This window comes from Nansenia antarctica (assembly GCF_963989245.1).
Source record: "Nansenia antarctica genome assembly, chromosome: 18".
Classification (NCBI taxonomy): Eukaryota; Metazoa; Chordata; class Actinopteri; order Argentiniformes; family Microstomatidae; genus Nansenia; species Nansenia antarctica.
The window spans coordinates 21,403,892-21,416,187 of NC_137691.1; the positions used below are offsets into that span (position 1 = coordinate 21,403,892).

At 44.1% G+C, this 12,296-nt stretch overlaps 2 protein-coding genes across 3 annotated transcripts; both read right to left on the reverse strand.

Moving 5' to 3' along the window:
- Window positions 1–2,440: 2,440 nt before the first annotated feature.
- Window positions 2,441–5,299, reverse strand: LOC308173156 (transmembrane protein 82-like). Its single transcript, XM_080548138.1, has 6 exons — window positions 4,914–5,299; window positions 4,596–4,668; window positions 4,214–4,406; window positions 3,589–4,006; window positions 3,250–3,428; window positions 2,441–2,904 (listed from the first exon to the last, which is right to left on the reverse strand). The coding sequence occupies exons 1-6, from the start codon at window positions 4,972–4,974 to the stop codon at window positions 2,788–2,790; spliced, it is 1,041 nt and encodes a 346-aa protein (XP_080404264.1). The 5' UTR covers window positions 4,975–5,299; the 3' UTR covers window positions 2,441–2,787.
- Window positions 5,300–5,474: 175 nt separating this feature from the next.
- On the reverse strand, window positions 5,475–12,003 carry slc25a34 (solute carrier family 25 member 34). 2 transcript variants are annotated; one of them, XM_080548603.1, is made up of 6 exons: window positions 11,958–12,003; window positions 10,529–11,454; window positions 9,288–9,353; window positions 6,886–7,038; window positions 6,394–6,528; window positions 5,475–6,214 (listed from the first exon to the last, which is right to left on the reverse strand). In XM_080548603.1, exons 2-6 carry the CDS (start codon window positions 11,033–11,035, stop codon window positions 6,032–6,034), a joined length of 1,044 nt encoding a protein of 347 aa, XP_080404729.1. In that variant the 5' UTR covers window positions 11,036–11,454; window positions 11,958–12,003; the 3' UTR covers window positions 5,475–6,031. The 2 variants fall into 2 exon arrangements, with proteins under 2 accessions (XP_080404729.1, XP_080404728.1); XM_080548602.1 differs by having other exon boundaries at window positions 10,529–11,504; window positions 11,958–11,995.
- Window positions 12,004–12,296: the final 293 nt, after the last annotated feature.

Here is a 12,296-nt window from a genome sequence, read left to right on the forward strand (position 1 = left end):
ACCTTATGAAGCCTGCACCCTCCTATCACCAGTATAACCTTATGAAGCCTGCACCCTCCTATCACCAGTATAACCTTATGAAGCCTGCACCCTCCTATCACCAGTATAACCTTATGAAGCCTGCACCCTCCTATCACCAGTATAACCTTATGAAGCCTGCACCCTCCTATCACCAGTATAACCTTATGAAGCCTGCACCCTCCTATCACCAGTATAACCTTATGAAGCCTACACCCTCCTATCACCAGTATAACCTTATGAAGCCTGCACCCTCCTATCACCAGTATAACCTTATGAAGCCTGCACCCTCCTATCACCAGTATAACCTTATGAAGCCTGCACCCTCCTATCACCAGTATAACCTTATGAAGCCTGCACCCTCCTATCACCAGTATAACCTTATGAAGCCTGCACCCTCCTATCACCAGTATAACCTTATGAAGCCTGCACCCTCCTATCACCAGTATAACCTTATGAAGCCTACACCCTCCTATCACCAGTATAACCTTATGAAGCCTGCACCCTCCTATCACCAGTATAACCTTATGAAGCCTACACCCTCCTATCACCAGTATAACCTTATGAAGCCTGCACCCTCCTATCACCAGTATAACCTTATGAAGCCTGCACCCTCCTATCACCAGTATAACCTTATGAAGCCTACACCCTCCTATCACCAGTATAACCTTATGAAGCCTGCACCCTCCTATCACCTATCACCAGTATAACCTTATGAAGCCTGCACCCTCCTATCACCAGTATAACCTTATGAAGCCTGCACCCTCCTATCACCAGGATAACTAATGAAGCCTACACCCTCTATCCACCGTATAACCTTATGAAGCCTGCACCCCTCCTATCACCAGTATAACCAGCCTACACCCTCCTATCACCAGTATAACCTTATGAAGCCTGCACCCTCCTATCACCAGTATAACCTTATGAAGCCTGCACCCTCCTATCACCAGTATAACCTTATGAAGCCTGCACCCTCCTATCACCAGTATAACCTTATGAAGCCTGCACCCTCCTATCACCAGTATAACCTTATGAAGCCTGCACCCTCCTATCACCAGTATAACCTTATGAAGCCTGCACCCTCCTATCACCAGTATAACCTTATGAAGCCTGCACCCTCCTATCACCAGTATAACCTTATGAAGCCTGCACCCTCCTATCACCAGTATAACCTTATGAAGCCTGCACCCTCCTATCACCAGTATAACCTTATGAAGCCTGCACCCTCCTATCACCAGTATAACCTTATGAAGCCTGCACCCTCCTATCACCAGTAGGGAAGAAATTAGTAATTGTTCGAGACGACGGCAGAGAAAAGTTGGAAGAAAAAGTTAAAAGAAAAAGTGCATGCAAAGGTAAAAGGTTTGGGGGGGGGGCTTGGATAATGGAAAAGAGAAGACCAACCAAATGCAGAGGTAAAGAACAGAGAAAGATGAGAGAGATAGGAATAAGCGAGAGGGTTAACGAGAGAGGGCTGAGAGAAGGAGGGGAGCTAGAGGGGGAGCTGGGTCAGGGGGTCTGTGTTGTTCCAGTGTCTGAAGAATGGAATGCAACAGTGATGTCACAGCTGCAGGAGGGAGCATGCCCAGTGATGACATCACCCCCTAAAATCTATGCCCCTCCCCTACAATCATTACCTTTATCAGGAACCCAAAATCCCAGATGCAAAGAGAGGAGAAACAGATAAGAGCACTCTGATAACAGCACTCATTCTGAGTGAGAGACAATATAGAGCAAATCTCTATGAAATAAAAGGCTTTTCTATTTGTTCACTTCAAGTGTTGAAGGGTGAGCCCAAAGAAATCACTTCACTTCCCTCAATCATGATTTATTGAATTGTTATGTAACCTCATGTCTAAAATAGATTGTCTGAGTGAGAGCAAAACAAAATAATTAATAGGCATACTGTATGTTGATTTCAGAACCATAAATGTGGCCCCGCCCATATGTAAAGCCCTGCTCTCAACTCCTCCTCCTAATGCTTACCTTGTCTCTAACTATACAAGGTATTTAAAACCCTAACCTTCTCATTGGTCCTTTGTACTTTGCTTAACAAGACTCTACACATAGGCCTTACATTATTAGTCAAAGTTGGTCTCATTTCTCAGTTGAGTAAGAACAGATATGTGCTGAGCTGAAATTACGCAACAGGGTTTGCTGATGTCAAGAAGTAAGTACACATCCAAAGTACACATCCAACAGTTACCACACACCTCACCTTTGCCTCTTTGGTCTCCTCTTCGTCATATTATTCCTTTCTTCAGCTCTCGACCGCACCTCTTCATAACCTCCTTTCACTCACCCAACTCTATTTACCCATCCTCTGTCCCACTGTATTGTCACTCACCCCTCATATACGATAATCACAAAATACACTCAGTACACAAGTTTTTAATCATTTTTGCTTTTTTTTGTCCCCCAGTAGTTACACCACAAAACTGACAAAGTTAGACATTACACAATAACCACATACTCATAGAACACACTGTATATTCTGGAAAGTGGCACTTTTTGTCACTGTGGTGATGACCTGGTTAAAACTCTTCTCTGTTCTATACATAGCCATATAACAAGGTAAATAATAAATACATTTTAATGTTGGTATACAGGTTTATGCCTAGAATGGTGTGTACATTATAATGTGCCGTACTTAATTTGACTTTAATACTTCTGTAGACATGGTAATAGTGTTGCACAAGTATTAGTGAAGAAGTCCAGTCCTTGACTGTATTTGAGGTAGAATGAAACAGTGATGTGGCTTTGTGCAGGCTAGTCTCTTGGTATGCTGTCTGAGAACATTGCTGATGTGCTTATCCTTGACATATGGTTTGTGCTGGATTTAGGGTTAAACCGTTCAGGTTTATCAGGAGCATTGTCTTCTTCCCCCTAAAGCAAAACACAGACAGCTATGAGGGCACAGAATACAAGCCTACTATCAACGTGATCTGGCAGTCAGCCTGTGGAATTTGAAAACACTCCTATCAATGCTGTTTCAACAGGCCACTCAAACACAAAACTTGTGTGAACGGATGAGTCAAACAATAAATGAAAAGAAGAACATTAAGAAAAGAAAGACGACATCTTTACATCATAAACAGAGTCAATGCCATTAATATAGTATTAACTATAGAGAGAAAGAGAGGTACGGTATGTACAGAATACAGGCTCACAGACCTGTTCAGTGCTCAGGAGGTCCTGAGAGGACAGTATTACCTGAGAGGATAGTATTACCTGAGAGGGCAGGAGGCCCTGAGAGGGCAGTAGGCAGACAGCCTCTCCCAGGAAGGTTATGAGGATATGAAGCACGTCAGTCCAGCGACCCACTGTCAGCATGAGCACCAGCAGGGCCCCCAGCCGCAGGACCACCGTGCGCAACAGGACCTCACCAACAGGGTAGCGATGCTGCTCCTCTGTACGGGGAGAAAGAAAGGATCAATGAACAACAGTGACACTCACACATTGTATGTTATTGATTCTTAATGGCTTTCCAACCACTTTCTCTCTTCAATGTAGCCCTCAGGCCCTCCCTCATCCCCTTCCTTCACCCTACACCTCCTCATTCTCCATCACCTTGGATGTAGACCACCAACATGGTGTAGCAGAGAGTAAGCAGAGTCCAGAACCTCAGATTCTCTCCCTCGGACAAAAAGTGGTGGTGAACAGTAGCGACCGAGGCCACGCTTGCAACAGCAAAGACCAGAACGACGGCTCTGCGCAACGAGGGGAGCAGGCCGCTGCCGGAGGTCAGGAGGCTCATGCAGACCCCGCAGTACTGCTGAGCGCTGTGCAGCGTGTAGAGCCTGGCTACGTGGTTCCACAGACGGTGACTGTGGCACGCCAGCAGCCAGCTGAGGCCCGCTGCCAGTACTAGGCTGAGGGAGCGGTGTGGCGCCCCCTCCTGGAGGAAGTGAAGACTGCAGGTCAGTGCCAAGCCAAGGGAGAACTGGCTCTGAACCATGAGAAGCTGTGTGTTGCCAGGAAGCTCATCCTAGGAACAAGAAAGACCAGCAGACAAATGAATAACATTTTATGAATGGATTCATTAATGGATAAAAAAAAAGGAACAAATCCATAACTGAACAAATGACATACACAACAGCTATTTAGTAACACCGGTGTAATTACAACAGTACCAAATAGTAAAACACATGATGATGTTTGACAACATATCTGCATTGAGCCTCTGGGCCCTTACCTTGCATGTTGTGATCCAGGCAGAGACAGCCCTGAGGGAGAACTCCAGGACCACCAGGGAGGAGACACGCTGGCCCACCAGGGAGAGCAGGGCAGTCAGGCACCAGAACTGGAGCATGCCACTCAGCCGACCCACAGACCAGCCTGCAGAGGATGACCTATCCTTCTCCATACTGCCCCCTGCAGAATTATTGCTATTGGGAGTGTGGGAATGGGGGTTCAAGTAATGTTTGTTTATAATGTGCATAGGCCTATAGTATGCACAATTTATCTTAAACCTAAACCTATGATAAATGATTTATCATACATTATTTCTATATTTATGAGAGTAAGTATTTCTTGTTAGTTGTGCTGGAACCATATAGTTGAAAATAATATCTTACCTAGATGCTTGAATACATAGTTGAACTCTCATGAGATTACCAAGCACTGAGATACCACATGCACCAACTAGACCTGAGGAACAAGAAAAATAGAAGGAAAATACATACACACACACACGTTCGCATCATCATCATCATCATCAACTTCAATAGATTTCTTTATCGGTCTTATTATAATGTCATTTTTAAAGGTCTTACAACGGAACAAATCGAATACAATATACATATACAATATACAAGAATATAATACAAATATAATGCAGAATGGGCAAATACAACATGCTAATTAACTGAGTCCTGTTGTCAGGTCAGACTCACCTTGCATTAAACAGTCAAAGGGGTGTGCGTCCAGAGGCAGCCATTCCAAAAGAGAAATCATTTTTCCTGTGTCTCGCACAAACTACAAACTAGTATTTCTTTCTCATATTACTTCGAATCTGAAACTTCTGACTGTACTGCTACTGTATCAATGAGGAGGAAAGTACTGCTACTGTATCAATGAGGAGGAAAGTACTGCTGCTGTATCAATGAGGAGGAAAGTACTGCTGCTGTATCAATGAGGAGGAAAGTACTGCACTGCAGCTCCGACAACCTTTACAGACGGGTTTCTTCTGGCCTTTATTTCCATATTGATCGTTGTTCTTTGTCCTCCATGTTGAAGTTCCAAAGGTCATGTAATAGTCATACTAGTCGTCTTACATGTGTCCCATTCGTCTGCCAGCCAAATCAGTTAAACAACTACAGGCCAATCATGAACAAGTGATTAAGGTGAGAGAATTACCCAACAATGATCACTTTACCTGGGCATAGAATTAAGCAGCCTTCTTGATTACATTGTAAAGATAAAGATTTTAGCAATGAGAGCTGGAACACAGAGGAAATGTATTCTATTTTGTATTAAAATGGATTTATTAAGGCTAAACACAATAATTATACATACTTAAGTTAGTTGAGGTTATTTTCATTTGATTTATAATTTTGACACACAACAGTCAAGGAAATGTAATTTTCATTTTGAAACAACAAATATATCAGGAACACAATGCAGCCTCAGTATGTGGCCATTGGCTTAGGCAGAGCCTGTTGATCCAAACTGCTTCATCCAGAATGGACCTTCCTGTGAGGAGTCACGTGACCTGCAGAAGAGATGGACCTTCCTGTGAACAGCAGTCTTCCTCTTCCTCTGAGGCATTAAGCCACTTCAACACCTTTGTCTGATAATCAGGGATCACCTGTCCAGGTGATGATGGTGGTGTGTAGGTGTGTTACAGGTGATGATGTAGGTCAGTCAAGCTGCTCAGGAGATTCAGTGCAATAGGTATCCTTCCATGTCAACAATTGATTAAGTGAACATACATTTTCCACAATGTGGGCCTGACATGTCATCAGGAGTCTACAGCCTGGCCCTCGTCATACATGGCCCACATCTCAGCAGCTCAGCTCCTGCTCTGGTAGTCTTGGAGGGCCTGCTGCCTCATCAGGTCCCAGAGCAGCATGCTGAGTGTGGTATGAGGGGCCAAGCGCAGGAACACAGGGCCCATGCCTTTATACAGGCCCAAAAGGCCTTCGGTATGGCACACCTTCAGTAAACAGTCGGAAAATCCAAGGTATAGGCGACCCTAAAAGAGAGGGAGGGAGGCAGAGTAGAACTTTAGTTTGATTAATAAAGCAAAGTATGGAGAATATAGTGAAAGATATGAATACCAAGTCAGGGGCCAAATATATGATATAGTTATGGGTAATAAGAGTGGACAAGATTTGACAAACATTCAGACAAATATTTTTAAATGAGCCTCACCCTACGAAGCTCATCCACTGGCTGGTTATATAGTCGTGTGCTAATGACGTCAAATGGTGTCATGGTGATTGTTACAGCAACTCCACTGATCATGGCAGCTGTCAAGGCAACCAGCCAGCTGTTTGGACTGAACCACTGCAAAGGCAGAAAAGAAATATGACAAAATGAGTAAGCAGGATTACGGTCTCTACAGTCAGTGAGTGACACAAATATTTTAACTGTAAACCAATAATTATTTAGGTTTAGGTTTGGCTCACATAGCCAGACAACTTGTCTCACATAAATTGGCATACATCTTAAGCATGTGAGTGCAATGAATGTGCAGTGTAACTGGTTCATGTTAAAGCCTGTGAGTGTAACTGGTTCATGTTAAAGCCTGTGAGTGTAACTGGTTCATGTTAAAGCCTGTGAGTGTAACTGGTTCATGTTAAAGCCTGTGAGTGTAACTGGTTCATGTTAAAGCCTGTGATGCAACACCTGGTTGCCAGTTACCTGCATGAGGGACACCCATTCCTTGGCAGAGCTGAAGGTGGCCAGTTGAGCTGCTGATCCCACCATGACCCGAGGCACAGCCCCGGTCACGCCCCTCCACAGGCCCACTACGCCCTCCCGCCTGTAGATACTGGCGAAAGCACTAGACACGCCCTGAGAGAGGAAAAGAGGATATTAGCAGACGTAGGCTGTCCAGGCTGCAGGCTAGGAGAACCTGAGAGGGCAGCAGAGAGGGGAAGACAACTTAATGTTGGAAATGTACCATATACAGTGGGGGAAATAAATCTTTGATCCCCTGCTGATTTTGTAAGTTTGCCCACTTACAAAGAAATGAACGGTCTATAATTTTAATGGTAGGTTTATTTTAACAGTGAGAGACTGAATATCAACAAAAAAATCCAGAAAAACACATTATATAAAACTTGTAAATTGATTTGCATTTGATCGAGGGAAATACGTATTTGATCCTCTAGCAAAACATGACTTAGAACTTGGAGGAGAAACCCTTGTTGGCAAGCACAGAGGTCAGACGTTTCTGGCTGAAGATCTCGTCTCGTGGGGTATTGATGATCATGAGAAAGGTAAGGGATCAGCCCAGAACTACATGGGAGGAGCTTGTCAATGATCTCAAGGCAGCTGGGACCACATGACATTCACCAAGAAAACCCCAAAATCTAAACATTAAAGTCAATATGTAAAGGTTATGTGGAATAAAGTGGAATGAAACAGGGAAAAAGTATTGAACACACTAAGAAAAGCAGTACACCACAGCAAGGAAAGGCAAGGAACCAGCTGAAAACCATAACTAATTAGGAGGCAACTCTACCTCCAATCTGTGCTAATTAATGTCAACTGGGTTAGAATATATTGATGGGCTATAAAAGTTTTTTTTGTTTTGTTACCAAGGTGCCACACAACAAATATCTAATGATGGGTAAAAGCAAAGAGCTGTCTCAAGACCTTCGCAACCAGATTGTTACAAAACATGAAAATGGAATTGGCTACAGACGTATTTCACAACTTGTGAATCTTCCAGTAAGCACCATTGGGGCATTATCCCTAAGTGGAAGCAACATCACTCCACCATCAACCGGCCACGCACAGGAGCTCCTCACAAGACTTCTGATCAGGGAGTCAGAAGGAGACTTAGAAGAAGAAGAGTAGCCAAAGGGCCAAGGACCACTAGAAAGAGCTCCAGAAAGACTTGGAGGCAGCAGGTACAACTGTGACAGAAAGGACAGTAGGCAATGCACTCCACCACCATGGCCTCTGTGCACGCAAGACTCCACTACTGAAAAAAAGACATGTTGGATCTCGTTTAAGGTTTGCCAAACAACATTTGGACAAGCCAGTGAACTACTGTGAGCATGTACTCTGGTCAGATGAGACCAAAATTTAACTTTTTGGCTGTCACACAACACACCATGTTTGGAGGATAAATGGCACTGCACATCACCCGAATAACACTATACCAACAGTGAAGTTTGGAGGTGGAAGTATCATGGTGTGGGGCTGTTTCTCCTCTCGTGGTACTGGCAGACTTCATTTCATTGAAGGAACAATGAATGGAGCCATGTACAGAGAGATTCTTGAGATGAACCTGCTGCCATCCACCAGGATGCAGAGGATGAGATGTGGGTGGACCTTCCAGCAGGACAACGATCCAAAGCATACAGCAAAAGAAACTCGCAATTGGTTTCAGAGAAAGAAAATCAACTTGTTGGCCAAGTCAATCACCTAACTTGAACCCAATTGAACATCTGTGGAAGCATCTGAAGATCCAGAGTCACAAGAGGGTCCCCCGCAATCTTCAAGATTTAAAGACAATCTGTGTAGAGGAATGGGCCAAAATCACACCTGAATACTGCGCGCGATTAGTTACTTCATACAGAAGGCGCCTTGAAGCTGTCATTACAAACAAAGGCTTCTCCACTAAGTATTGAATTAATTTCAGTACTTCCATAATTCAGTTCAATACTTTTTTCCTGTTTCATTCCACTTTATTACACATACCTTTATTTACATATGGACTTTAATGTTTAGACTTTTTGTCTGGATTGTTTGACTTAATAACAAAGTCTGGTGCAAATTTCACTTGAATAGGCTCATTGGAAATACATTTACTGGACAAAATGTTGATGTGTTCAATACTTATTTCCCCCACTGTACATAAACTACTGACCATGCAGATACAGCCAACTATGCTGGGAGAATGGCAAGGTACATCGAGGTGTGAGAAGTGGGATACTGCAACATCAGAAAAGAGCTATAGAGCCTGACCAACTGGATTTTTGCAATTCCAGTCAGTGACACCCATATGCTGGGTTAAGGAAATAGCTATTCCAAAAACGCACTCACGCACGTTCGCACAGACACACTCACGCACACAGACACACACACACCTGATGGTTATGCTGGTGACCCACTGCGATCGCCTCAACTGTTTGGGCCTGCAGGTGTGTCTTCACCTATGGGGGAAACACAACACACCTTGATGACTAAATGTTTTTCACACAATTTATATTCATTCTATGTCGATGTTCACTGCACAAAGAACATCTACACTCCGATATTTACAGGCTGGTATTTATAGATTATGCCATAACATTGCATTCAATTGAGAGACTGACCGCTCCTTGCTCTTTCTCACATGCATAAATATCCCCCCCAACTCTTTCTGGCTCTCTTTCATTCACTGCCAAGGAGGTATTTTTAGGAGTAGTGGGTACTTGCCGGGTATATTTAGTGCCCCAGATACACACAAACATTTCATCACATATCTAATGTTTCCATGGCTGCAGAGGTCGGATGGTTCCATTAGCGTGTTGAACAACAGATGGAGCAGATAAACAACAACACCAGCAGCAGCAGCGTACTGTCTAAGGGGCATCGCGGGTCACCTCTAGGGAAATGTTACAGTACTAGCAAAGGGCACCTTGAAACATTGAAACATTGAAACACCATTGAAGGGCACCTTGAAACATTAACACCCCCTAAATATGTGATGGGAGACACCTTCCATTATCTACAATTAATAACTAAAAGCTACAATACACAAAAAGTATAGAAAGTCTGTAGGTCAAACTGAAGAATGTAAACATAACTGGAGACACCATTTTGGAGACAGGTCGGCCTAGTAGTTAATTAACTTCTTAAATAGTTAGACTTTCATAGTGTATTCAATCACAGATAGCAGATTTCCAGGATTACATAAAAAATCATGTGCAGCAAGATGTTTAATCTGAAATGGAGTTAACATTGTTTGTTTCACACTGCAGACATTGCTTTGTTGAGAACATGAATCCATCACCAGTAATAAGTAGGAGCAGGCACACAATCTCATGCATACCATGAACTGGTTCATTAGAATCATTTGTATTTAACCTTTATGTCTCAAAGTGTCCAGCACTTTTCAAATGTGTATAACAGAAATATTACAACCGACACACAGAGTGAACTTATGGAACAAACAACATAAAAACTCCTACTATATTTCCAGAACAGCTCAGCACTCAAAAAGCCTTTATTATGAATCGTTATAAATTGGGGCACATTGTCTAAATGTCTGTATATGGCAGTATGCTATGGCAGTATGCTATGCCTGACCTGTGTAAGGGCATTCAGACCCACTTCCATAACTCACCAGATAAGCAGGAGAGGCAATGAATGCACCCAGTGAGCCAGCCACAGCCCCTGACAGTATGCTCCCTCCAGGGACTGCAGTGATGCTTAAACTCTCGCAGTAGGAGTAGAAGCCAAGCCTCACGCCGTTCATCAGGCCCTGGTACATCAGCCCAGCCGAGAGCCCCTTCTGCAGCCCACGGATCCCGTCTGTGCGGGCCACCACAAAGAGAGCCTGGAGCACCCCGCGGTAGTGCCGCTGGTAGGAGCCCTGTGCACGCAGCTCGCCCTGGAGCTGCAGCCGCGTCTTCACCACCTCCAGGGGGTTGGTGAAAACACAGGCCACGCAGCACGCCAACGCACCCAAGGTGAAGTCCATAGGTAGCCACAGGGCTGGAGGGGGCTGCGTCTGAGAGGGGCCGGAAACAGCACGAGAGAGAGGGGGGACTGTGGATGTCATCCCACAGGAGGATGGGGAGTTGAACGTAGATTCTGTGGAAGGGTACTTCAGGAGCTGGACGCCAGTCATCCCTGAAGAGTGGTCGTCAGAGTGGGTCCTTAGTGATGTCCTTGGGTCCTAGTGGGTCCTAGTGATTAATTACTCACTACCCTCTGGGGGTCTATGAAAGAGCTTCCAAGTGTGTGAGATACTGAGTGTAATACAGAGTGATGTCAGAACTGTGCAGCTGAGATAGTGAGATGTATGACTACTGTGCTGCTATGCATGTGCCTGAAATGCCAGCACACATGACCTGGTCACTGTGCACTTCCGACATTGGTGCTGTTGTGAGGTAAGTGAAAGTGATTTCAGCAGCGTCCTAAAATGGCATTGTGTCTAGAGGCAGTCAGTCCCTGAGAACTCTGAATGGGTTGTGCAAAGGACGTCCAGAGAAATGTTAGATTAGGCATGGCAGAGCAGCCCAGAGCAGCATGGCAGAGCAGCCCAGCCTAATCAAAAAGAGGGCAGAGCTTTCAGGGAGACAAGGACCAGCAGAATTCTGCAACAGAGTAGGCAAATGAAAACACTCAGCTGTAATCCATATGGCAGATCTAATTCCCCAAAAGAAACATTGAGAAGCTGCATTGCCATCATTCTAAGTGCTTCTTGTTTAGATAATATGTAACAGGAGTGACGTTGCAAGAAAGCTGACACTTGTGTCTCAAACCAGGTCACATTCATACTTATAAAATCAGCCATGAGCCATGCACAAAGTTCAAAATTCAAAATCTAATTACAGCTTGTTTACAGCTTGAGACCTACACATAAATACATTAACTACTAGACAGAGCACATATTTACACATACACCAAACTCTACAAAACTAAAGCAGGAAACAGTCATGCTTACAATCAGACCCATCAAACATTCGACCCAATTCATGTATCTCAATAGTGACTTTCCATGATCAGCAAGTGTTTAAATATCTGCGATAAGATTAAGCAAAACTTACTAATATGTGTCTGTTCTCTCTCCCTCTCTCTCTCTCTCTCTCTCTCCATAGACAACATTAGTAAACATGTGCCCCCAGTTCACATCCATTGTGAAAGTCTCCGCCTACTGCCTACCCCAGAGCCAATCAAGATTAAGCCCTGTCTGCCACCTCACCATATCCCTTGTTGCTCTGTGCCAATCGAATAGCTTGCTCTACCCCCTGCTTTGGTCCTATGGGTTCTCTGTGGGTGAAAGGTTATAGACAAGAGGGGGAGTGTCACTCGATTTCCCCAGTACTGATAGTTGAGATTTCGGTTTAAAGAGTGTGACTAATCATTGAATGAGAAGAAATTGGGTT